The sequence below is a fragment of the Drosophila sulfurigaster genome, chromosome 2L, assembly GCF_023558435.1.
Source record: "Drosophila sulfurigaster albostrigata strain 15112-1811.04 chromosome 2L, ASM2355843v2, whole genome shotgun sequence".
Classification (NCBI taxonomy): domain Eukaryota; kingdom Metazoa; phylum Arthropoda; class Insecta; order Diptera; family Drosophilidae; genus Drosophila; species Drosophila sulfurigaster.
Window position 1 is genome coordinate 16136987 of NC_084881.1, and position 25116 is coordinate 16162102.

At 38.5% G+C, this 25116-nt stretch overlaps 1 protein-coding gene and 1 long non-coding RNA gene across 2 annotated transcripts; both read right to left on the bottom strand.

Annotated features, from left to right (window-relative positions):
• Positions 1-342: 342 nt before the first annotated feature.
• Positions 343-5545, bottom strand: LOC133844994 (uncharacterized). Its single transcript, XR_009894671.1, has 3 exons — positions 5463-5545; positions 4631-5230; positions 343-443 (listed from the first exon to the last, which is right to left on the bottom strand). It is a non-coding gene; the product is annotated as an uncharacterized LOC133844994 (long non-coding RNA).
• A 12808-nt stretch (positions 5546-18353) lies between these two features.
• Positions 18354-24137, bottom strand: LOC133847469 (T-box protein H15). Its single transcript, XM_062282547.1, has 4 exons — positions 23527-24137; positions 21453-21909; positions 20239-20524; positions 18354-19641 (listed from the first exon to the last, which is right to left on the bottom strand). The coding sequence occupies exons 1-4, from the start codon at positions 23762-23764 to the stop codon at positions 18823-18825; spliced, it is 1800 nt and encodes a 599-aa protein (XP_062138531.1). The 5' UTR covers positions 23765-24137; the 3' UTR covers positions 18354-18822.
• Between the last annotated feature and the right edge of the window lie 979 nt (positions 24138-25116).

The following is a 25116-nucleotide window of genomic DNA, read 5'->3' on the forward strand; positions in this document are numbered from 1 at the left end:
TACACGGCAGGCATTTTACAACATTTACAGCAAATTACAACGGTCACATACATAGAGAGCAGTAAAAAAACACAAAAAAAAAGAAAAAACATTATATCAGCAGTCCAAAAATAATCATAAAGCAGAGAACCCAGAGCTTCAGTTTCGTTCTTTGTAGTTGTTGCCAGTGCCAGGTATCCATGAGAGTGTTAACACTCATAACAACTGCTAAAGCCCATTTTCGCATGTTGGCAGCTTATAAAAATGTAGTCATATAGCACCACACAACTTGAACCTCCTCCTCCCTCAATCTCCTTCTTGGCACAACTTTAGAGATTTTGTGTGTGCGATAAACACGCGCCCCAGCACAAAAGTGTAAATTAAGTCCATGCCCGTGTGTGTGGGCCGATGCGACGAATGGACGTGCAAAAAAAAAAGTAGCATGAAAAGAGAGAAAACTATATCTAAAGAGCGAAGAGAGAGAGACGTAAAGAAAATTATGAGTTATGCCATGCAAGGACAACAGTCAGGCAGCTACACTGAAAAAAATGTTAAAAAATCAAGATTTTGGTCTAAGACGAAGAATTTTAATAAAAAAAATTGCGTCAAGAACATGCAAATCTTAAAGTTAGAAAACACATCAATAACGTTTAATATAAGACCAAGTTCTCATTAATAAGATGAAAAAATTATATAGTTTTATGAACTCAAAAAATGTTGGTACTATGTTTTATTGTTTGTTTTCTAACTATTTAATTATTATTTTACTATTTTTTTATTTATTCACAATATACTTATATTCGATTCGCGCAACTTTTGAACACAGGACCTCCTCTCTTTGACTGCAATAAAGAATGAATCGCGACAGTTCGACTAGACTAAAAAGTTTATAGGAATTTCGATTACAGAATTACAGAATTTTGTAACCTAAATCTAGTATTTTTGGTTTTATTCTGAAAATCAGGCATTTTTCATACTAATGTTCATAGTTTTATAACTTAGTTCCTAAAGTGAATTTATTTTAAAAACAAAATTCTTGAGACCAATGTTCTCGATATTAGAAACTGTTCTTTTCTTTCAGTGTAGGCAGGCCAAGCTTCATTTGCTTAGCCCCGCCACTTGAAAAGAAGCCTAGGCGCAGTCATAGTCATAGTTATAGCCATGGGGCAGGGACATGTTGCAGTTGCAGCAGTTCCAAATGCGACTACTACTAGACATTTGTACAGTTAGCGTGTTGCTCATTAGCATGAAAATTTTCATTGTTATTGTTGCTGTACATGGAATTTATGACTGCCGCATGCGAATGTGGGTTAGTTCTCTCTTTCTCGCAGTGTGTGTGTGTGAAATGGGAGCAATTTTATGCTCATCAGCGAGTCGCATTTCTCAATGCCAAGACAAAAGCGCGTCGCATTGCGTTGCCTCGCCTTGGCTGGCTGACTCGTCGTCGTCGACGTCGTCGTCTCATAAATTAATTAATTTGTGGTGTGGCTTTCAGCGCGTTATCAATGCGCCAGGATCAGGTGAGCGCGACAGGATCGGGCATTGAGCTCAAGGGCAGCTGCCTTCAATAAAAATTGCTGTTAAGACTCATTATAACAAAGGCACCGTCTCCCCATCGCAGCTCACAGCTCGCAGTTCACAGCTTAGAGCAACTCCTCGCGAAGTCCAGGATAATCAGGCAGAATAAACGTGGCTCAAAAAACTGGCAACATGTTGCAAGCAACACACACATGATGACTGTTTATTTATATTGTTGGTGTTTGCTTCGTTTGCTGTTCTTTTCATTTTTACTGACTTTTTAGCGTTGCTTGCGACTTATGCAAACAAGCCAAAGTTGTACAACATCGTGTTAAAAAACTTGTTCGCAATTAAACGATGTCCTGCCGCGGCATCGTCGCTGACTGACTGTCTACCCTGACCAAGTCTTCCCTTAGTGTGTGTGTATGTGTGTGTGGAATGTGCCACAATGAGCATGAGATGAGGCACGTTGCGCTGGCGCAGCACCTTCCACCTGGCGTTCAGGCCAACAACAACACAAACAACAAGCAACTTGGGGTGTTCAACAAGACAAAGGTTGCACGTAAATGACCCAAGTTATCATAAATATGTCAAAAGCTGAAAATTAAATGCACAGCACGCCAGTCCATACTACGATCCATGTCCAGCAAGATGCTGAGTCTCCAGCTTCACACTCCTCTGTCGAATAAAAAAGGGCTTTAGCTTTAGCTTTAGATCTTGGATCGTTTCGTTTCGTATGGCTTGGCTTGTTTCGTTCTGCTTTTTTATTGACATTTTTGCACTTGTTTAAAAGTTTGATTTAATGCATTTTTCGCTTCATGTTAAACACGGACCACACGTGGCGCCGCCTCTTGTATGAAATTTAGTAGATCGCTTTTTGGGATTTTACGTTTTTTATTGTTGTTATACCCGCTACCCATAGGGTAGAAGGGTATTATAAATTTGACCCTTGAGGAATAGTATTATAACAAGTAGAATGAGGCATCTGCATTTGGTGACAATGTGGTATATTTTGGACTTTATGGAATATTATATTTTAAATGTATTACTATATCAATATACAAAATATAGCATATATTATATTTGTTTAGTATTTTGCAGCATGTTTATTTAGAATACTTTAAAATTAATACCCCACTATTTTGCTTTTAATTACAATGTTTTTTTAGTTGTTTATTCTTGGATTGGATTATGTACTTCATTCCTTGATGAGTTGTGTCAGGTGTTAAAAAGACGAGGCTAAAAATGTGTTTTAGATATCTAAATAGAATAATAACAAAGAATTTTGTATATGCATTAACATTTTTTATTCCCATAAGTTATTTTTCAAATAATTCTTCAAGGTTTATAAAAAATTACCTTGCTTAAAGTTTTCTTATTGCTGTTTATGTTTAAGTGCAAAACTGATAAATAATTCGACACACAATGTGTGAAGTATTCAATAATTATTACAAACAAATGTTTGTGTGTGAAATTAATTGCATTTATATAAACGACACGCACAAATTGTTAAAAGCAATTGTCAAAAGTGTTGTACAACACATTCCACACGCTTCGTTTTGCGGATCGGATAATTTAAATGCCTGGAAAGAAAGAAACCTCGACAAAAACAAAAAAAATACCTTTATACGAAATACAAGTTTTTGGGCATCCGAAATAATTGAAAACAAATTTTTGCATATGTTTTTCAGAAAGACGACCCGCAGAGCGCAAGCGAGAGCGCGAGACAAGGTAAACGAAACATTTTATGAATGAATAAAAAACTGCTTGATTGTGTGAGTGAGTGTGTGTGTGTGTGAGTGTGGAGACTGTGGCGACTTCTTGGCTACCTGGCCTCACACGTCATTCATAATCGTGGCTAACAAATGTTGATAAATTCAAAATTATTAGCCCGAATTGAGTTGGATATTTGGTAAGTAGTCGTCGTAGTAGTAGAAGGAAGAGGAGAAGAGTGTTGTGTGTGTGTGTGTGTGTGTGTGTGTGTGTGTGTGTGTGTGTGTGTGTGTGTGGTGCGGAAAGTGGAAATGTGGGCTTGTTGATTTTAATAAATTGCGCCATTTATCATTGATTGGTGGTATGAGCGGCAGGGGAGGTCGGAGTCTTTATATCGTTTTCATTTCAGTATAGATAGTCAGTGAAGACAATGCCTTACAATATTATGTTGAAATCATTGAGAGGCCATTTAAGGCAAACTGTGGAGCTTTTCATATGCAAATGCCCAAAACGAGGACCACCCCGAACAACAACTCGCTGCTTGCTTCCCAGAGAAGAAAAAAAAAAACTGAAGCTCAACTCAATTTTTAGTCTGTTTGATTTCTAAACAGAAAAAACAAATACTACAAAAAAAAAACCAACAACAACAAGAAAACGAACTGTCTGATGTCAGTCGAGTTATTAGCTGGGCTGCTGTATGCTTATCGATTACAACTAATCGTGATTAAGTGCATTCCATTTGTTGGCTGAGGTTGAGGCTGAGGCTGAGACTGAGGCAGCCAAAGCGGGCAACATGTTGCAGACTCATGCTGCCACAAACAGTCGCTGGACATTGGAGGCAGTTAAAGCTTTGGCTGCAAGACAAATTAATCGACGCGATCAATTCCGCCTCTCGAACGCTGCTGATTTTGATCTTCGACACTTTGTGCACCTCTGCGACTCGCATCTTTGTATATCTCTCTTTCTTGATACTGCGTGTGGATCTGCACTTTTGTGCCGTCTCATTGTCGAATGGCTCAGCACATTTGTGTGCCGCGGTGTTAAATAGCTTGTTTGTTATTCACCCCACACACACAAACACACACACACACACACACACACACACAATATTCATGGCTGTCGTCCCCGCCTGGCTGTCTAACAGACTTAGGAGGCTGCTGTGGCTAAAAAGAAGGTTCATGTCCATATCGATGCTCATGCCCAGCCCAGATTAGCTGACTCAATAACTCACGATTGTTGTTGAGACTGTCAGTCACTCAGTGGGTTTTTATTAGCACTCGAGACACTCGATCGAGAGGACTTGAAGGGTACTCGAGAAGAGAGCGCGCGCGCGCTCGCGCTGATGTTGCAACAATGATGTGCAACAAATAACAACAAAAAATCCAACAAATCTTTTTTACACTCGCACTCGCACCATAACATTTTCGAGAGTCATGCAGCTCGGGCACGCGTCAAACTCTAAAGTTGACGCGCCAACGCGTCTCAGGTTATGCGGTTTTCATATTTGATTCGTTTTCGGTTTTGTAACACAATTGTTGGAATATCCGCTGCACTTGAGCGCAAAGCGCTGACAAATTGGGTCAGCTCAAATTCAAATGCATATTGATAACGACAATGCAATAACAACAGCAACAACAGCAAACATTGTCCAACCAACTGACGACGTTGCCAAAATGCTTCCGTTCTGTTTTTGTTTGCTGCTAATTCCAGGAATTCGATCAACAATTTTCACACAGACCAACACTTTGTCTCCTCTTTTGCCATATCAACAATTAAATAACAGCTTGAAAGTCTTTTGTGAATTAAATATTTCTATGGATGTGTTGTTGTTCTTCTGTATGTGTTGGTTTGTTATGAAGCGTGCAGCGTGCGCGTTGCGCACAACAACAACAATGCAACTAAAGTGCAGCGAAAGCACTTCAAGTACTCAACGCTCAACGCTGCCAACAGGAAGCGTCGAAAGTGTCTTTAAAACAAGTTGCCAATTTCAGAAATGCAGTTGATGAACTAGGTGAATGCCCTGGGAGTTAAAGGAGAAGGAAATTTAAGTTGCAAAAATTATAAAATTTAAACGATTGTAATATACATATGTTTAAAAACTATTTCTGAAAATTTATCTATAATAGTTTTTTATTCAACAAATTTTGTGTTTTTATGAATTACAATCAAATAAATTGAAGTTGCAAGATAAAGAATTTAAAAGTATTAAGATTCTAATATAGTATGTTTAAAAAGTATTTCGGAAAGTTAACCTTTTTATTGTTTTTCATTAATCCATTTTTGGTATATACAATAATAACTATACACTTTATGATTTCTGAAAATTTGGTTGCAATAGAATAAAAATTATAGACGTCATTTAGGTAACACGCCTACTTATTACGGGTCTTAGTTGTTTTGTCTCACAGTTTGGTATATTTTGCACTCTATGGTATATTTTGAATGGTACTGTATAAATATATCAAAAACATAATTTTTATACCCGCTACCCATAGGGTAGAAGGGTATTATAACTTTGTGCCGGCAGGAAATGTATGTAACAGGTTGAAGGAGGCATCTCCGACCCTATAAAGTATATATATTCTTGATCAGCGTCAACAGCCGAGACGATATAGCCATGTCCGTCTGTCCGTCTGTCCGTCTGTGTGTCTGTGTGTCTGTCCGTCCGTCCGTATGAAACACTGGATCTCAGAGACTATAAGAGATAGAGCTATAATTTTTTTTCGACAGCATTTGTTATGTTTGCACGCAGATCAAGTTTGTTTCAAATTTTTGCCACGCCCACTTCCGCCCCCGCAAATCAAAAAAATCGAATAACAAGCGTAATTTTAAAGCTAAAGTTACGAATTTTGGTATATACAATAATTACTATAGTAGTTATGATTCCTGAACATTTGGTTGCGATCAGATAAAAATTGTCGAAGTTATTAAAGAAATTCTTTTGTATGGGCAAAAACGCCTACTTACTGGGGGTCTTAGTTACTTTGTCTGACAATCTGGTACATTGTGCCGTCTATGGTATATTTTGAATGCGGTACTATATCGATATACCACATATACCATTTGGTATTTTTTATAGTATTTTTGTAGTATATTTGGTATATTTTGAGAAATATACCGCAAAATATATTGCTTTTATTCAAAATGGGTAGCGGGTATCTCACAGTCGAGTACACTCGACTGTAGCTTTCTTACTTGTTTTGGTATATTTCAGTATTAATTTGACATATTTTAGGACTAATACGCATTGTTTTGCTTTTATTCAGAATGGGAAGCGGGTGAGATCTTCTTAATAGTTTTAATTCCTTTCCTTTTAATACACTGCGTTATATTAAATTTAAAAATGATCAATTTAATCAATTTATTATTAAAATTAACTGTAGTGTAGTGTATTTATTTCTGTTTTCATTTACAATCGTGCAGCAATCTCATCACATTTTATCTGTCATACAATTCTTTTACAATATTTTTATATATATACTTGTATTTTCCACACATAATATTCTTTAGCACCTTTTAAGTGCTGGGTATAATTATGAAAAATTGCGCGCGCACAAAAGAAAATTGACAGAAAAACTGGAAAAACATGTTTTGTGCGGTGCCAAAACTTATGCCAGAAAGAGATGGTGATGTACACTAAATGTATTTATGTGTGTATGAATGTATGTATGGCTGTAAAATGTTGTTGCGATTGCGATTTGGGGGCTAGGTAACTGGCTGGCCAACCAAGTTGCCAGGTTTGCGCTTGCGTGGGCTTTATTGGCAGTTTGGCGGTGTGGAAAATATTTGGCTGCAAAATTGCACAAATTAAATTAACGACATGGCGGCTGCATTTTGATACATATATTCCTCGAGTATTGTTGTGTGTGTGTGTTTGAGTGTGTGTTGTGTATGACTACTAGTTATTTGGTATATGAACATTATAGACGTACAGGTTTCTTTCACATGAAAACGCCGGACAACAGCCTGTGGGGTCGTCTTGTTGCCTCCTGTTGGCTTGGCTCTCACACGCAGCGGGTGACAAGCGTTTCCATAATTTAGACGGCTCTTCATCACCATCACATCACCGTCGCATCACATCACATCGGCGCTGAGACAGTGCCACAGCCACATCCACAGCCACGAATCCATCAACAGTGGCGCCTAAAACCTGACCGGAGGTTTTCTCTTGCTGTTGTTTTGCTCAATTTCTGGTTCCAAGAGCCTGTAGTTAGGCATTGCATCACTTGTCAGTTCCCTCCTCTCCTCGCATTGTGCCACAAATTAATGCATGTAATTAATAATGTTGTTTCTACTGATCTTGTTGTTGTCGAGGTTCGTGGAAGCATGTTCTGCTAGTTTTTTTTCTTCTCTCTCTCTCTCTCTCTCTCGCTCTCTTATACATATATTTAATGTAGGTGCCAGTCCAAGTACGGTTTTGGTGTTAATAGGTGTGCCTTCTGGCTCCCTATTGTTATGCTGCTGGCCACAGATTTGTGCCTCTATTTGTTGCAAATCATTAATCACACCCAACTTATGGAGTAGTCGATATCGTCGTCGTCAACGTGGGCCGAATCAACTCTAATGATCTGGAGTCTAGAGTCTGATCAGAATTCCGTTGCGTTCGTTGGGTATTGATCTTTGAGAGCAATCAAAAAGCAGGTAGCTTTGATTTTATGCACCCAAATGTGATTGAATGATGTACTTCAACTTGACTTACACGTGTAACATAATCTTCTTGACAGTTGCAGATGATGTGATCTTATTCCAAGAAGGAAAAATTCATGTTTTCTCAAGTGGAATATAAATTAGAAAAGAATTTATAACACAAAAATATACATAATTCAATCAAAATTAAAAAAGATAATCAACAGAAATTTCTACTTAAATAATCAATTCTGAGCTACGTTTCTTTATGTAGAATTATCTTTCTTATACATTGAACGCACTCCTTAACAATTTTCTTCAAGGACTTTTAAGAAGCTTCTGTCGCATTTTAGCTGCAGTTTTGTTTATACTTTATATCTTTTTTCATTGACACACCCCTCACTGTGCTTCGAACTGCAGCCTTGAGAAGTTTGTTGTACCTTCCGATATACTATATGGATTGTAAAACTTTCCCAATGGCTGTGACAAAAGCGAAAAACTTGTCACCAGCTCCTGTCGCGTGTCCTCCGACTGAAGCAGCACGACGACTACTTAAACAGGATAGCAGAACAATGCGTTAAATGTGCCTGAAACTAAATCAAAAGACGAAACAAGAAATCAATAAAATTTTACAAGCGCTGCCGACACCCGCAGATGCCATTGCCATAGAATCCATTCGAGGTCCTGTCCAAAGTTGAAAGTCGAAAGTCAATGGCACAGAGAGAGCAGTGAGAGCAGAGCAGAGAGAGTTCTCAGGAATTGGAAAGCAACACGCGTGCAACTCTGTAAGATTCCATTATTAATTTTGTAAATGCGCGTGTCAAATGTCATCTAGTAAAAATCAAGGTGAGTTGTGAGTTTGTGAGTTTGTGAGCGAGGGCGTGTAGAACTCATTACCAACTCGGTTCGAAGGACGAAGGACGATATTGTCATAAAGCGGATGGTCATAAAGCCATTGCCGGCCTATCAATGCGACCATTGTTTGACCAAAATGTGCATAATGAGCTGCCACACGCAGTTAATGACTATGACTATGGCCACAGCCTTGACAACAGCACCAAGGTCATCGTCACTCGCAGTTCGATCTGATAATTAAATGTGCCTTTCGTCTTTATCCTTATGACTCTTCAAGATTGGAAGTATGCTCTGCAAAAGGCACTCAACTGATTGGCTGCACAATTGAGTTATTTAATCGGTCTTGCGCCTAATGTATTCATTTGCTCTAACAACTTCCGTTCCAGTTGGCGTCCTCCCACACTTACACACACACACACACACACACACATCAAGCACTTGCCAGTTAGTCAGTCAATCATTGCGTACAGCAATCAGTTGCTAAGTCAGAACATTTTGATGTGGTTTCGGCACTAGTTGTTTGTGGTTAGGGTATGCTAACTATACTATATAGTTCCATATGAAAAGATATACAAAAATATATAATATATAATATTCATTATTTTTAAGAGATCTTCACTTGTTTTATTTTACGGAATTTAATATTAATATTTTGTATACGAATATCTTACTTTTTAGTGTACTCATTGTTCGTCTTGTTGCTTATTTTTAATCAATTGTTTATTGTTGTGTTTACTTTGTCGCCTGCGGCCTTAAATTTTATTGTCGCTGGTCTCGTAAAAACAAAACGAACATTTTCAGTTGCGTGTATTTTGTTTAAAGAAACAAAAAGTATGTGTGTGTGTGTGCATCTCGTTGACTGCGCTTTGATGTTCTGCCGTCGGCTATCAGTTCCTCTCGCTCTATTTTCGACTCTGTCTCACTCACTCACTCCACTATTCTCCTCTTGACCCCCATTTGTTTGTCCCTATTTCGCTGCTTCACGCTTGTGTGTAATTTTTAAAGGCAATTACGCATATTATTTGCACAAATTACGCATGGCAAATTATTTGTTCATATTTTATTTGTTATTTGTTGTTGCGTAAGCACGCAAGCCAAAAGACTCGTTGAACATGTCCACGGTAGAGTTCAAGTCTATTTAATACCCTGTAGAAAAGCGAATGTGTTAAGGGGTCTAGCTGAATACAGAATTTTATAGTAGGAATATATTAAAGTAAATTTCAATATTCAACAAATTATATCAGCTGTTTTCTACTTAAGAATTGCTATTCAATAATCCAATACTTTAATGGTTGACACTTTTAGGGTATCGTTTAGTGGTTTAAGCCTCACTTTAGCATTGTTTCTTGCTTCAGTTGTTGACGCGTAACAAATTGCTAATAACTTGATTATGCGTCTAATGATCGCAATTGCCGTTGAGCTCTACTATATATAAATACACTTTCTCCGTGCATCGTATAGTATTGTATATAGTAGTAGTCTGTTATATAGACCACCCCTGGGGGTTTCATATTTTATTGCCTCATATAACTTGCCATAATTAACAACGGTATGTGTTTGTATGTGTGCGCAATTTGTTGCCACATCAGAGGCATGCCTCTTCAATTGACTCCTACTCCTACTTCGAGCGCTCTCATCAAAGGCTTGAAATGTGACGACGACCACATGAAAGCAGCGACACAAGCGAAACGGGCGAAACAACATAAACATCTACTTAATGATTTCCTATACTATATATATGTATATACTAAATATAGTATATAGTATACTCTTTTGCGCCTGCCTCTGCTGCATTCATTCATAATTCAGGGGCCCAATTGTTGTTTACATAGTAAATTTATACTTTTTACTACTTGTTTCCATTATTTTTAGTAGTTAATAAACAGTCGCAACACAACAACGGTTCACATCTGCACTGCACATTGCTGTGGCCATCTTCAACTTCAAAGTCTAAATACCACAACTGAGGAAAACACGCCAGACAGCTTGGCAGCAGTCAGATAAAAACAATGTAGTCGACACGATGAATTACCCCTAAAGGATTGCCCCGCACTTGTGGCATATATCCTGTACTTGAACATTTTGTGTGGATAAAAAGAATTTTCCGTTTTTCCGTATTTTCCCAAACATATCACATAACAACAAACACACTCACACACACACTTGTTCTCTCTGTTCGAAAAATTAGCAATTACATATCGACACCCACCAGAAAACGGGACGGTCGACCATAATTTTCCCACACGTTTGCTCGAATATCGGAAAAATGTTGAGCCATAAAAATGACAAGTGCCAAACTCAGGCCAACATCAAAGTGCCTCACCAGGGGCACGTACACTCGCTACACATGTGGCAATAATGAGACAAGTGCAACATACTTGCAAAAATGTCATTTGTTTGTCAATAATTTTTTCGAATGAGCTGTGCGGCCAACTCATCCCACAAAATAGGGAGAAAAACCAGACAGACAAACACATACTCACGCACACACACACACAAACACACACGACAATTTCCCATCAGCAAAATTTTTATTTGTATTCCTACATCTATATATCGCAGAGTCGTTTTTCTTTTTGGGTGGTTGAATTTGTGGCCAAACTTTGAGTAATGCCTGGGAAATATTACAAATCGCTTAACGATGTGCTCACACACCTTCCCACATGCACATGTTCATATATAGTATTCTGGAGTGAGTTACATCTAGTGTGAGGCAAATATAGAAACATTTTTTGCGAATGTTTTTTTTTATTGATGAATTGCAATTTACACCTCAATTTTCAATAGCCAAAGATAATTATGATTATATTGTATATTTCATTAGTGTTGAATTTTCATTTTTTTTAGTTCATACAAATATATTGTGATTCCCAAAAAATTTGTTTTGGATTAAATAAAAATTCTAGAAGCTATTGAAGAAATACTTTTGTATATGTAAAAACTCCTGCTAATTTACGGGTATTAGTTGCTTTGGCTGACAATCTGGTATATTTCAATATAGCACTATATGAATATACCAAAAATGTATCCTTTCGCTTATTTTAGTATTTTTCTTGTATTAATTTGGTATATTTTAATTAAAATATCCAGTTTAATGTTGAATACCATTAGTTAACTGTAATTAAAATATAGTATATAATATATACTATACATATTACAGGTTTGAGTAGCTTTGAATGACAATCTGGTGTATTTTGTACTCTATGGTATATTTTATGTATTACTATATCAATATACCAAATATATAATTTAGTATATTGTAGTATTTTTTGTTATATTAATTTTAATAGACATTTGCAGTTTAATGTGCAATCCCAAAAGTTAACTTTGATTATATATTTTCAAATGTAGTGATTACATATTATTTCATCTAAGCATCTAATATTATAAATAGTTTATTTATATTCATCGTATTCTTAGTTACTTGTGAAATGTCTGTTAAAGTTAGTGTCAACTGTCATAATCCAATAAAAAAAATTGTTTGAGTAGCATATTCGTCGTTGTGGGCGTTGGCAAAGAACAACAACTCAGCGAGAAAGACAAGTTCAAGTTTTGGTTGTGCCCAGCCCAGTTCATTTATAAGTAGTATATAGATATATCCACGACTCAAGTCGAAGACATTGCGAAATGCTTAATGACTTTGTCAACTTTTTGTTCTTGTTGTTTGCTGTGTTTGCCCTGTTTTTTCTTCTTTTTTCGCCCTGCCTCTGGCTATCGATATTATTTATGCTCTCTGCAACTATTTTTCTATTAAGACATTATTAACAAAAGATTTTTTATGCATCGTCTTGGCGTTTCGTTACGATATTCTTATGTCCAATCCATTGGGATCCACTCACACACACACACACACACTCAGTCGCATAAATCATTTGGCTCTTAAGCTTTTGTTATGACTTTGCTGCTGAGTTTTTTCTTCACTCTTTTACGATTTTTGCATATTTTAAAATTCAACATTTTCAGAGATTCGTGTCGAACCCGCAGATTTTTACTACTTACCTTGTTGTATTTTGTTTTTATTTCATTTTATTATTATTTTTTCTCTTTCGTTGAGCTTTTTATTTAACGAACATTGTTTTCGACTCGCTCCCAAACAATTTCATTGCGGTGTCGTCTGCTGCTAATGAAGTGTTGTGTATCTGTATCTTTTAATGCTTGGCTGTTTTTTTTTCGTTATGCATATTTATGCGATCGTTCTGTTTCGGTTTGAGTTTTTTTTTTTGTTGGTTTTGTTGGACATTTGCAGTTAGTCGGAACATAAGCTTCCCAAACTTCCTATCGAAACTTGCTCCTCACTTGTAATTTGAGTTGATTTTCAAATCGTATTCACGAAAACACACAATCTATATAAATGTGTCCAATAACACGTTTTGTTTTATGTATTTTTTTCTTGCTTGTTTTACAAATTGTGTTCAACATTTTAAACATTTTGTTGCTGCTGTTTTTGGTTTCGTTTTTGCTGATATTTTTGTCATTCTTCTTTTTACCCCGCTCGGAACACACATATCACATATCTTATGCTTATCTGCATTCAATGGCAACGTTTCATCAAAATGTCAGCGTATATCATAGAAATTAATAAAATTCGACTTCAAACCGAATGTAGAAAAACAAATATATGCGTATTCGAAATGAATAACAATTTATTATGGCCACATTTTAGCCTTAACGTAATCTATCTGAGAATTTATGCGCTTTTTATAAGTAAAATTAAATGCGAATTTTAAATTTACAATTTAGCGAAACTTTGTTCGTTTTTTCTTCGATAACTTTGTGCACAATTTCATAGTTGCATGCCACGACAATTGGCTTTTAATCCCTGTGGTATTTCCAAGATACGTATACTTTTCTTGCTGGCCATAAACTCACACATTAGGCACCCAACATTTAACGGCATTTTGTGCACAAAGTGCCAGATACTAATTTGCCACTAATTCCATAGCTGCTGGACCAAGCCGACACCAAAAGCAAGTCCCCGAAATGGCCAATTGTCTCAAATGCTAAGCCTTTTAATCAATTGGCAAAGCAACAACGAGTTGCAGTAAATGATTGACTACAACATACTGTGTATATTCTTATTTAAAACTTACATTATACATTGAATTCCTTAGGGTATTCACTAGTTAGATAGAAGTGATATTTTCGTCAGACGTTGACCACAAGGATTTGGGCAAAAAGTTTTCATTTAGAGTAGCATTAAATGCTCAGCAAAAAGACAGAGTGGGATTTATTTTTTGGGAGTTGGAGAAGTGCTGTGAACCCTTTTACCTCTCCTCTGAACCATGTGCAGTGAGCAGAGCTTTTGTCCCTGACCTCAACGGCCTCACACGCTAGCCAAGTTGAGACAATAAAATGCCCAAGCAAAACTTGTAATATAAAAATCAATTTTCCCTCTCGTCTAAAATGTAATTATAGTTATCAGTTTGTCTCTCTGTATGTGTGTGTGAGTGTGTGGAGGGGCGTTCACAAGCAATTTCTCCTAATTTTCGTATAAAATTTTATTTAATTTGATTTTCTTCTGGGCTTTTGGGTTGCATGTGTAAATTGTTGTATTTGAATATTTGATGAATGTGTCGTCTGTCGTCTGTCTCAGCCTTGTTTGGCTGGCCTTTCATTTCGTATTTGATGGGGAATTGACAACAAGGGGGGAAACACGAGAATGTGTGTGTGTGTGTTTGGGGAACCTTAGGCGAAAGGCCTCAAGACGTCACACGTAAATGCAATATGACATGAAAATTGTTAATGATATATGAGTTTTTCTTCTGGCCATCTAATTGATTTTCGACCCGTCTCCTTAGCCGTCGCTTGACAGCTGGACAGCCTAGGACAGTTTTCTGGCCTTTGACATGTTCAACTTGGAGAGTTTGGACTGTGTGTTTATAAAGCCATTATCAGGCAGCTCAATTAGCATTAGGTTCGAGACCTGCTTGATGGGCTTTTTTGGAAGAGTGGAGAGGGTCAAAAGGAGGAGTTTATCAACGATAACTGCACATCATCGCAAAGGCGGCGCTTTTCAATTTGCGTGTTTGCCAATTATTTATTGATTTTTCTGCAATATCATTTAATTACAATCAAGCTTGCCGCACTGCACTGCACTGCACTGCATGGCACAGAATAAAAACGTTAATTTCTACAAATTTTCACTCGACGGGGCGCCAGGACGGGCGATCAGGGAATTGCCCAAGCGATAGGGCAACGTCATGTTCCTCAGCTCCAGAGTCCAGCAGAGGTAGCAAAAGGGAGTTCAGTAGCAGCGACAGTCCTATACTAACTCATTGCCCAATGGGCTCCACACACACTCACTCACACACACACGTGTCGGTTGATGCAGCACGTGCCGCATAATGTTGCAAGTGCTACATACTTGCCCATCTACCGTTAGGGCCAACACTCTTTGCCTGGTCATGTTTGGGTTAATGATTGGGGCGTGGCAGCAGCGCGTTGATTGCTAGTTCACTTTGTAATGTCATCCGAACAGCATAAAGTGCAATAAAAGAACCAAACTGACAGAGAGACAGACATTGCACCTTTTAGTGGTATCGCTTGATCTTGCTGCCAAGTGACAGCATCAAGAGTGTTTAACATGATGAAGCTGCACATAATTGAGCATAGAAAATGTAAAGTCTTTTTTAGATTTGTAAATAAATGATACACAAGATTTAAGCACTATTTAAAAAATCAAAGATAAATAAATAAATTTTATAGAAATCGTTATTAAAAATATGTAAAAATAATTTGATTGACTATGAAAAATATTGAAATAGTTTTAACAGAAGTACTCAAAAAAATTCTATAGAATTCTGAGTATTTTCAATAAAATTTACAATTTACAATTTAAACTGCGAAAAATATTTAAAATTTATATAAAATTAGTATGCTAATAATGTAAAATCTATAAATGTTGCATTTAAAAAATAGGTGACACCAGCATGAGTGCTAAACATGATGAAACTAAAGATAATTGAGGATAATACTACTGCAAGTTATGTTCTATATAAAGAATTTAAACACATTAATTTTGGTAATATTGAAAAATATTTATAAATTTTTAATCAAATTTGGATGAAAGATTATATCTCATATCTATAAAAAATTAATTCAATAAATGCTCAATGATTGTGTTTCTAAGGAACATCAGATTGCAGAGTGCTTAACACCCTGTAGATAATATAAAGTTTAAAGTTTTATATTTTTTCAGACTTTGAGAAATCTAAGAATAAATTTCGCAAAAATATAGAACTTTTAAACATATATTTAAACTAGTTTTATTATTGCGAAATATATTCAAATAAATAATACAAAATAGTTTAAAAATCATTTTTTAATTGGGGGAAATATTTGAAAATAATATAAAATATCTATATCTAAGATCTCTATAAATTACATTTATTGTAATAAATATTCAAAGGTGTAATATTTGTACTTATTAAATAAATAGTTGCGACGCTTGACAATGTAATGTTCAATATCATATTAAATAAGCATATTAAGTTTCTACCTTGATAAAGACTACAGAATAGTTTCAAAAATATTTTTTTAATTGGGAAAAATATTTGAAAATATATAAAATATCTATATAATATCTAAGATCTCTACAAATTCAATTTATTATAATAAATATCCAATGCTCTAATATTTGCACTTATTAAATAAATAGTTGCATCGTTTGACAATGTAATAAGAATTTCTTGCTCAGCCTTCTCCATTTCCATATCATATTAAATAAGCATATTAAGTTTCTACCTTGACAAGGCTTATACACATTTTTCGGGTGTCATAAATTAATGGAACCCGCCACCCGGCGGCCAATTAAGTGCCACAAATATTTACCAACGCCCCAAAAATTAAATATTTTGTCACTGTTTGTAGCGCCTTTTGACATTTAACCTCATGGAAGTTCTCCCTTGTCTGTCTGTCTGTCTGTCTGGCTGCCAACGCTGATTTGTGGGTGTACATTGTACATGAGTAAAGTAGTTGTTGTTGTTGGTGAATTTGGGAGAGAGAGGAGAGGGAAGGGAAGGGAAGGAGACACCAGCAGCAGCAGCAAAAGCATATTCACAGCTGCTCCATGTGCTGTGCTCCGGCAATGTCGCAGCATCATTTACATTCAAATTAAAACGAAAACGCCAAAAGGAAGGAAAATTTATGCCAAGGGAGCGACATCAGCGTCCACACCACGCACCAAACACACGCACAGTCCAGTGAGTGTGTGTGTAATATCTCTCTCTTTCTCTCTCTTTCTCTCTCACTTCCACTTCAGACACAAATGAGTCGAATGTGTTACCATTTCTTGGGGGCCGCGTCGAGCTGTTTGTTTTGACACTGGAACTACATGGATCTTTGGCGGCCTTGCTTATAAATTAGCTCAACATTTGACATATTCCCTCTGGTTGTTGTTGTTGTTGTTCTTGTTGCTGTTCTTGTTCTCGTTGCTGGCTCCTGTTAAGATCACTGTCTGGTGATAGCCTAATGCTTTGTTTGTTTTTGTGATTAGTTTGTAATTAACTGAGACACCCAAAAGATCGGCGAACGTTGATAAAATAATGCTCAAGCGCAACTAAAACATTCGAGGGGTCGAGTGACTACGATTACAACAATGTTTAGGTGGCAGATAGACAAATGTCGATTGCACCTTTCACATATATAATATCATTTATTTTTTTGGTATATTGAATAACTTGTAGTATAATTAGAGGAAGTGTTTGTACGTTGATGTTTATCCTTGTGCCATTAAAAGTTAATTTCTTTATAATTAGTCCCTGCTCAAGTGGCTTTGTATTTGGTGGTAGTTTTATTTTATTCGAAATAAACTTATCAACTTGACTGTGGCGCATTCTTGATTTGCCTGGCCTGATTTACGCTTGAAGAGTTAACCCAAAAAACAAACTTTCAATACAATTTTGTTACGCTTATCCACACACAACGACAAGATCATCCATCTTTGGCTCGAACAAGCCCAAGAGAAGGCACAACAACAACAACAACAACAACCACACACAAAAAAGAAGGTAATGAAAAACTGTTCTGTTCACTTTGAGTGACCATGAAAATGCATTCGTTAAACATTTTTCCCCGACGGCTGCTGCTGCTCTTTCGTATCGTTTCTTGTCTGCTTTCAATTTGTTCTGCCTGCAGAACGCAACGCGTCACTTGCAACAGAGGAATTACGCCTATGGGGCCAAAAAGGATACTCAGGATGTGCTTGCGAGAGTGAAAAGTGTAACGAAACAAGTGCAGACGTGTGAGAAATTCCCTCACTACTGCAGCAGCCAAAAAAGGAGCACAGGATATTTGCCTAGTTGGCAAGTCAAGTGCATTTTTTGGTACTCTAATTTATGTGGAGGCTTTAAGGATAACGAGCTGAACGAGAATGTTAATCCGAGTCGAGATTATTTTCGGTTGCCTAGAGAGATTCGAAATTTCCTGATTTCGACTTTCTCACACATTTTACTCAATAAAAAAATCATTGCCAGACATATTTGATTCACATATTTATACTTTTATTGTGTTTTTATGTTTTGTAGTTTTTTTTTTTGTTTTTGTTTAATAAATTTTCTTTAAATAGTTTTTTGTGTGTTTGTTCACATTGAATAAACATATATGTATTATTTTAGTTGAATTTTCTTTGTATTTTCTTGTTTCGACTTAAATTAGAATTTTCATATAAATAAAACTAACTGAAGCGTCTATGAATTTATGTTAATACTATGAATATATTATTAATTTATTTATATTTATAGATAGCATAACTAACGTTTAGTGTTTACAAAGATGAAGCAGATTTACTTTTGTTTTTTTTTTGTTTTTGATTTTTTAGAATTTTGCTTTAAACTTTACACTGAGATGAGTTTTCGAACAACATTGAAACATTTTTTACAATATGTTTTAACTAATTTACACAAAAATTTACTAGCGCAACATTTTAACTGTACATGGGTCGAAAATGAAATTTTATACAACAAAAAGAAACGAGAGCGAGAGAAACGAGGAGAGAGGAGAGAACGAGATAGATAGATAGTGTATAACAAATAATTTATAACATTTACTTTGTTGATTTTTTTTTCTTTTGCATTCTTCTTCTTTTTGTTTTTGGATTAATACTGTTTTTGGGCAAATGCCAGCCTGGTTTGTCTAGTGGGCGGGGCTGCGAGAGGCGGGCGCTGGCGGCGATCCCGCTCCATGTGGCGGCGGCGGCGGCGCTGACTGCGCTGGCAGCTGATATGGACTGAAGCGTTGAAATTGCCGAGGTCGCATATCGGGCGACGGCGATCCCGACGATGTGGACGACGGCGTTGAGGCTGTGGGCGGTGGCGGTGGTGTGCGATTCGCCGCCATCGCTGCGGCAGCGGCCTGAGCTTGCGCCTGCGCTTGGGCTGCGGCTTGAGCGGCGGCCGCCTGCTGATTGGCGCTGGCCAAAAAGCCGGCGGTTAGCTGCGGCCATTGCTGCTGGAACATGTGAAAGGCGCCCAGACCAGGTGGCGGGGGTGCAGCGGCGGCAGCTTGATACATTTGCGGCATCATGAGTTGGGCGTACGGCGAATTGCCGCCAAACATTTGCAGATGCTGACGCGCCTTCTCGAACAGGGCCATCGAGGCGGGATCGGCGCCACCTTGTTGGGCGGCAAACTGTTGCATCAGGGGATCGGGGAAGAGACGCAACGGGGAGCGCAATTGCTGCTCCAGCAGCAATGCTTCCATGGGATCGCGATCGAAGTCGGTGAGACGCGACGAGTCACGGAAACCCTTGGCAAACGGATTTGAGTCGATTTTCAATTTGGTAATCAGCTGATTCTGATAGGCGGTGACAGCCGTGAACACGGTCTCCGGAAACACATAGGTCTTGTGGTCCAGATCCTGCAGCTCCTTGGGATTGCTGGGAATGCTCTGGCCATGTGCCAGGCGCACCAAGTGAATGCGCGGCTGATAGCGATGCATCGAGTTGAGCACAATCTGTGAAGAAGGCAAAAAAGAATCGAGAAAATGTTCAAGTTAGTTGAGGTTTTTAAGGGATTTCATTTGTGGAAACGTTTTCGCTGAACTTCCTTTTAAATTATCATAAGCTTTCATCTATATAAAAATTGGATCAGTCAAATTCTTAGGTTGTCGTTGGGTATTTATATTTACAGAAAAGTTTTCGCTAAGCTGTCTTTTAAATTAGCTTTGATATTGTACATAAAAATTAGATCACTCAAAGTCCTAAGCTCTTTTAGTTTATTAAGAACTTTAATGTATAAAAAAGTATTGGCTAAACTGTTAAATTTTCATTGATGAACGTAAAAAAATGTCAGTTAAATATATGCTTAAAGCTTCTCTCTACTCATATTGAATGCAACTGTTGCTTGCATATTATGCACATTTTTATTGCATTGCTCAGCGTTAAGCCAGGCACAATTATCAATCATTTAACACGCGTCTATCGCGCCTACAATCTCGATTCTCAATGCCAAGACTCAGATATCAATCTACCTAACTCTCTCTTTCTCTCTCTCTGGCTGTCTGCCTGAAAGTCTGTCTTGTTTCTTTTTGCTTAGCCTGAAGTCAACTCACCTGTCCGTTCTTATCCATTTCGTTATTAGTCAGCTTGACCTTCTCAAAGGAGATAACTTGTTTGCGCAGCGCCTCGCAGCTGAAGGGGCTGTCTGGATGGGAATAGAGACGGGCCGGAGGCGCTGGGTCTGCCTTGCCAGCCACCAGCCACGCGGACCGATGATATGCATAACGATAGCGTTTCGAGTCCATTGGTATTATGTCCAGCAGCACGGCATAACGATCGGCAGGTTGTATCTGACGCAACGGGCCCGAGAATGAAACGCGCACCGTGGGGAACATGCGTCTGTAAAAGTAGAGAGAGAGAGAGGGATAAATATAAAAATAAGATTTTCGTTTTGTACAAAAGATTTCTCCTTGTTTGTTATTAATTAAAGTCAGAGAGCCACACACACACACATTACACTTTCTAGTAAATACTTTAATTTATAACCCCCCCTTAGAAAGTGGGAATATTATTATTACTGGTATTATTCTCTATTTTTTTGTTGGCTGCTTTGACAAGTGCACACAAAAGGGGGAACAAACTCTTTAGCTATGGCATCCTGTGGTTTTAATGCGTTCTAAGCCTGCGTGTGACATAACCTGGCCTTAAAAGAATGGCCCAGGGACCGCCCAGTTTGTGTGTCTGCGTGTGCTCTAAGGTGTGATTTTTACAATATCATTAAAGGGCAGAGATTGAGTGTGTGCGTGTGTCCTCCTCTCCTGGGTCCACAAACTAGTTCACTAGTTCAGCTATGTGTGTGTGTGTGTGTGGTCAGTGGGAGCTAGGTGTGGACAACCCGTGGTCATTGTGTCCTGCCCTATCCTGCTGACAAGAGCAACGCCCAGAAAACGACAAAACGAAAACGAAAAACGAGCAACCAAAAAGAAATCTCTCCTCATGTTGCAGAAAATGCGGTCGAGAGACACAGGTAGAATCTGTGTCCTGGGGACCGCACACAGTTTAATGGTTTCTTTTATGTGACGACTGCATGAAATTTGTGTTGACATTGCAAAAATTTGCTATGCTTAGAAGTCAGTCAAGGTGTGTGTGGGGAGGGGGGAAACGCAAAGTGCAATGGAAATGTGAAATGTGAGCTGACAACAGTTGCACAAAAAGAGATAACTAAACACACACACGATGTGTTGGAATATAATTAGAAATTGTCTGTTGCATTCCTCTTCACTGTTTTTCCTTCCCCCCAGTTTAAGTAAATGCCAATTTTGCTTACCTTCCAGTTTTGGTAATGATCATTTCGGTGCCCAATTCGTGAAAGCGATCCCACAGCTCTTTGGTCTCCAAATGGCATTGCACCGGCTTGAGATCATCACAATTACAGGAACCAACAATTTTTGGTGCCTTCTGCACCGGTTCGGGTGTCAAACGCTCCTCGCTGTCCTCGGTGCCCGGCGATTGCGGTGGCGTCGAGCAGCGTCCTTGGCTGCTTGTGGAGCTTGTGTTTAGCTGCGATTCAGTCGCTGAATTGTTGGCGCCGTTGCTTTGGCGACTCTTGTGATTTGAATTGATGTGTGCCACACTGTTGTTGTTGTTGTTGTTGTTATTGTTGCTGTGGTGATTGTGATGATGATGATGATGGTGGTTAAGACGACGCGCCTTTGTTGGCGGCTCTTCAGCATCGCTGCAGTCAACAACATCAACGTCAACCTCATCCTCAACCGAAATGGGACCTGGGAAGTAGCAAAAAGAAACAACGAAAAAACATCAAGAGTTAGTAAATTGAAAATTAAATGAATGAAGCGGCTGCAAATTGAATGAAAGTACATGTAATTCTGCAGTCCATTTGCTTCGGCAACATGTTGCTAATTAATTGCACTCTCTCGCAACATGTTGCTTGCAGTGACACAAGACACAAGAAAATTGAAAACTTCTACACGACAGAACGTCGTCGTCGCCTCATTGTCTGCGGCGTCATATGTAATTTCCGTTACGTTTCCATTTACAGTGGAATAATTGCCGCTTAATTGGCACTCTTCAATACGTATTCTTCAACCGAGTCGCTTCGTTTCAAGGTGTCTCACCACCAACAACAACAGCAATCATAATCATTGTTGTCATAATATTATGTTTGAAAATTTCTATAAATGTTTTAATGACTTTATAGAGCTGCTGCTGATTTGCTTTGTTCGAGTTGCTGCTTAAAATTAATAAGCTTTAATATTATAGTGTGCGCTCTGCATCGACTGAAAGACCGACCGACGCCTTTGCCCTTTGGGTTGTAAAATGCAAAGTCGGCACAAAAACTCAAATTTATTTTTGTGATTTTGTTGTGTCTGTTGTCGCAGCTTGAGTCAACACACAGTGAAAAAAAAAACGAGTTGCCTCAAGAAATGCATAAATAAAGTATATATTTATGCATACATTTAATAAATAATTTGAAGCATTGGCATTTGCCGTCGCTGATTTTTGCGCCTCGTAAAATTAATAAAAATTGTGAACGCTAATTAACATAATTAGCAGCTTTTGTTAGCTGCTTTTTGTTTTGCTTGATTGCCATCAATGAATATTTAAATTGGTTTGTTTTGCAACTAATCGGAATACGCAAAACTAGTACAAAAGTTCAATAAGTGGCTTGAATTTCGAATATTATTACCGTTGTGTGTGCTGTGTGTGTCCCCAGCCCCTACCACACCCTTCTTATCCCCCCACTTGGGTGTATATTTAATCGCGAATGCCGTCGGCGAGTTGCAAACACGTTTTTTTCCTATATACAAGTTGGACTCTGATTGCAGCGATTGACCGACCGTTAATTGTGCATTATAATTATAGATTGTCTAGTTCTTCTATTGCAACGCCAAGCGACAGCAACTTTAGTGTTCCTCTCTGTATATATGTTGAGTAATTGTGGCAACAATTTAATTTGTTGCAGCTGAAAGGCAAGTGCACTTTGCCAAGCAATATTCTAATAGGACTTAAACAGTTACTAATTTGCAAGCAAGCCGACGGCTTCAGTTATGGGCACTTTGCTAGCACAGCAGCTGATAATTGGTGCTACAGTTTAATTGCTGCTAATATGGGGTTAATTATATGACGCAATGAGCTTTGATACTTTTTGATTTAGCCGGAAAAACTCGTGTGAAATACTCATAGAGGAAAAGAGCAAAGTTTGAAATGACTATTAAAACGTCAGATCTCTCTAATTAAGTATAGGTTTTTGCTGGCTTACTCGTAGTGCATTAAACTTTAAGAAGTGCTTTAAGTTTGCTAAAGATACTTTAAACATTTGCTGTCTTTGTCAACTACAATTTATATTGGAGGGGTTTTATCATTTTGTCTTATTAACTTACTTGCACTGCGCACTGAGGACTCCCGACTGGAGGCATCCTCGCGTGCCATGATTGCAGCTATGGAGAAATCCGTTGCTGAGCCGGCGGCACTTTTGTTACTCGTCGTTGTTGTTGCTGTTGCCGTTGCCGTGGCTGTGTTGTTATTGTTATTGTTGTTGTTGTTGCTATTGGGAGCAACAACAGCGGAGACGGGCGGCAGAACGCCATTGCATAGATACGGATGTGAGCCGACAAGCATTTTGGCAAAGCTTTTTGCTTTGGAGAGTGTGTATTATAGAGAGAGAGTTAAAAACACAGCAGATAATTTGTATCTGATGGATATTGTATCTTTTTGGTGGATCGCGGCACTTGTTAGCACTTGAGACACTTATGAATTTTGCAGCATTTTTCGCACTAAAGTAAACACTTTGTGTGTATATATAAAACTGTGTAACGGTAAATGCAACACACACGCATAGGCAGTAAAATCTGTAAGTGTGTGTGTGTGTGTGTTTGTAAGTCACGCGAGTTCTCTTTTGTAGTTGTAGCTAGCTGTTAGCTGTAACTGTGTATGTAGAAACTGCAGCGCAACGCGGATTGAGTGTGTGCGCAACGTAAGACAGGCGACGACGAACTGAATTCTGTGTTGGAAATTGTGAGGGAACTTGGCGAGCTGCGGCGGCAAAACGGCAGCAGCGGCAGCAGCAGCAGCGACAGCGACAAACAACAGCAGCAACGACGAATGGCAGCGGGAACCAGTTTTCCAACTTGTTCGCCACAAGTGCGAGTGAGCCAGCGTATCGAAGAGGCAGCGCAATGCCAACGCACAGGAGTGAACAGTGCGGCAGCTGTTAAATTTGTGCTGGAAACAAAAATTCAACTCACATTTTCAATTGGGAAAAGCAACGGCAACGGGGGAAGTTGTATGCGAGTGTGTCTGTGTGTTGGTGAGAGAGAGAGAGAGAGCGTGATGGCAATTAAGTGTGCTGTGGTGCTTGCTGTCATTGCACTCACACGCATGCGCTGCTGCCGGAACGAAGTGCTTGAGTGGGAGTTGCGCTCGTCGCTGTGCTCCTCTCGCGTCGTCGCTGCGTGTTGACGGCCACTCAGCAGACACACACACACACACTCACATATGCGGCCTCTGCTCGACGTCGTCATAACTCATTTACAATTAAAAATGTCGGCGCTTTGCCGTTGCGTTCGCTCTCACTCTGCGGTGCTCTCTCGCTCTCGTTCTGGCACATGCGCTGGCATTTATGAAGTGCAAACGTTTTGCTTGCGGTTTTTCATGTTTCCTCTTGCTGTTGCTGTTGCTGCCGTTGTTGTTGTTGTTCTTGTTCATTTTTAGACAACTTTTCGCCGTTGTCGTCTCTTGTTATCTCTCGCTGCGGCTGTTGTCGTTGTAGTTATTGTTGTTGTTGCTGATGTTGTTTCTCTTGCTATTCCTCTTTCCGTTGAGTGCCTTTCGTTTCACACAATTCCAACACGTTCCGCTTTGTGTTGTACATTTGAGTGAGTTTCTTTGACCGTTCCCTGTCTCTCATTTTCTTTTTTTTTTTTGTGTTTCTCACATACTCGCAGCGTTTTTAACGCTTTGGTCCGCCTGTC

Bases quoted from the DNA above. Each gene is read 5' to 3' on its own strand.
- LOC133847469 (XM_062282547.1), bottom strand. From the start codon at position 23,764: ATGCTTGTCGGCTCACATCCGTATCTATGCAATGGCGTTCTGCCGCCC. The intron at 21,910-23,526 runs GTAAGTTAATAA...GCTACTTCCCAG, and splicing joins GTCCTCAGTGCGCAGTGCAA to GTCCCATTTCGGTTGAGGAT. The intron at 19,642-20,238 runs GTGAGTTGACTT...CCTTCTTCACAG, and splicing joins AAATGGATAAGAACGGACAG to ATTGTGCTCAACTCGATGCA.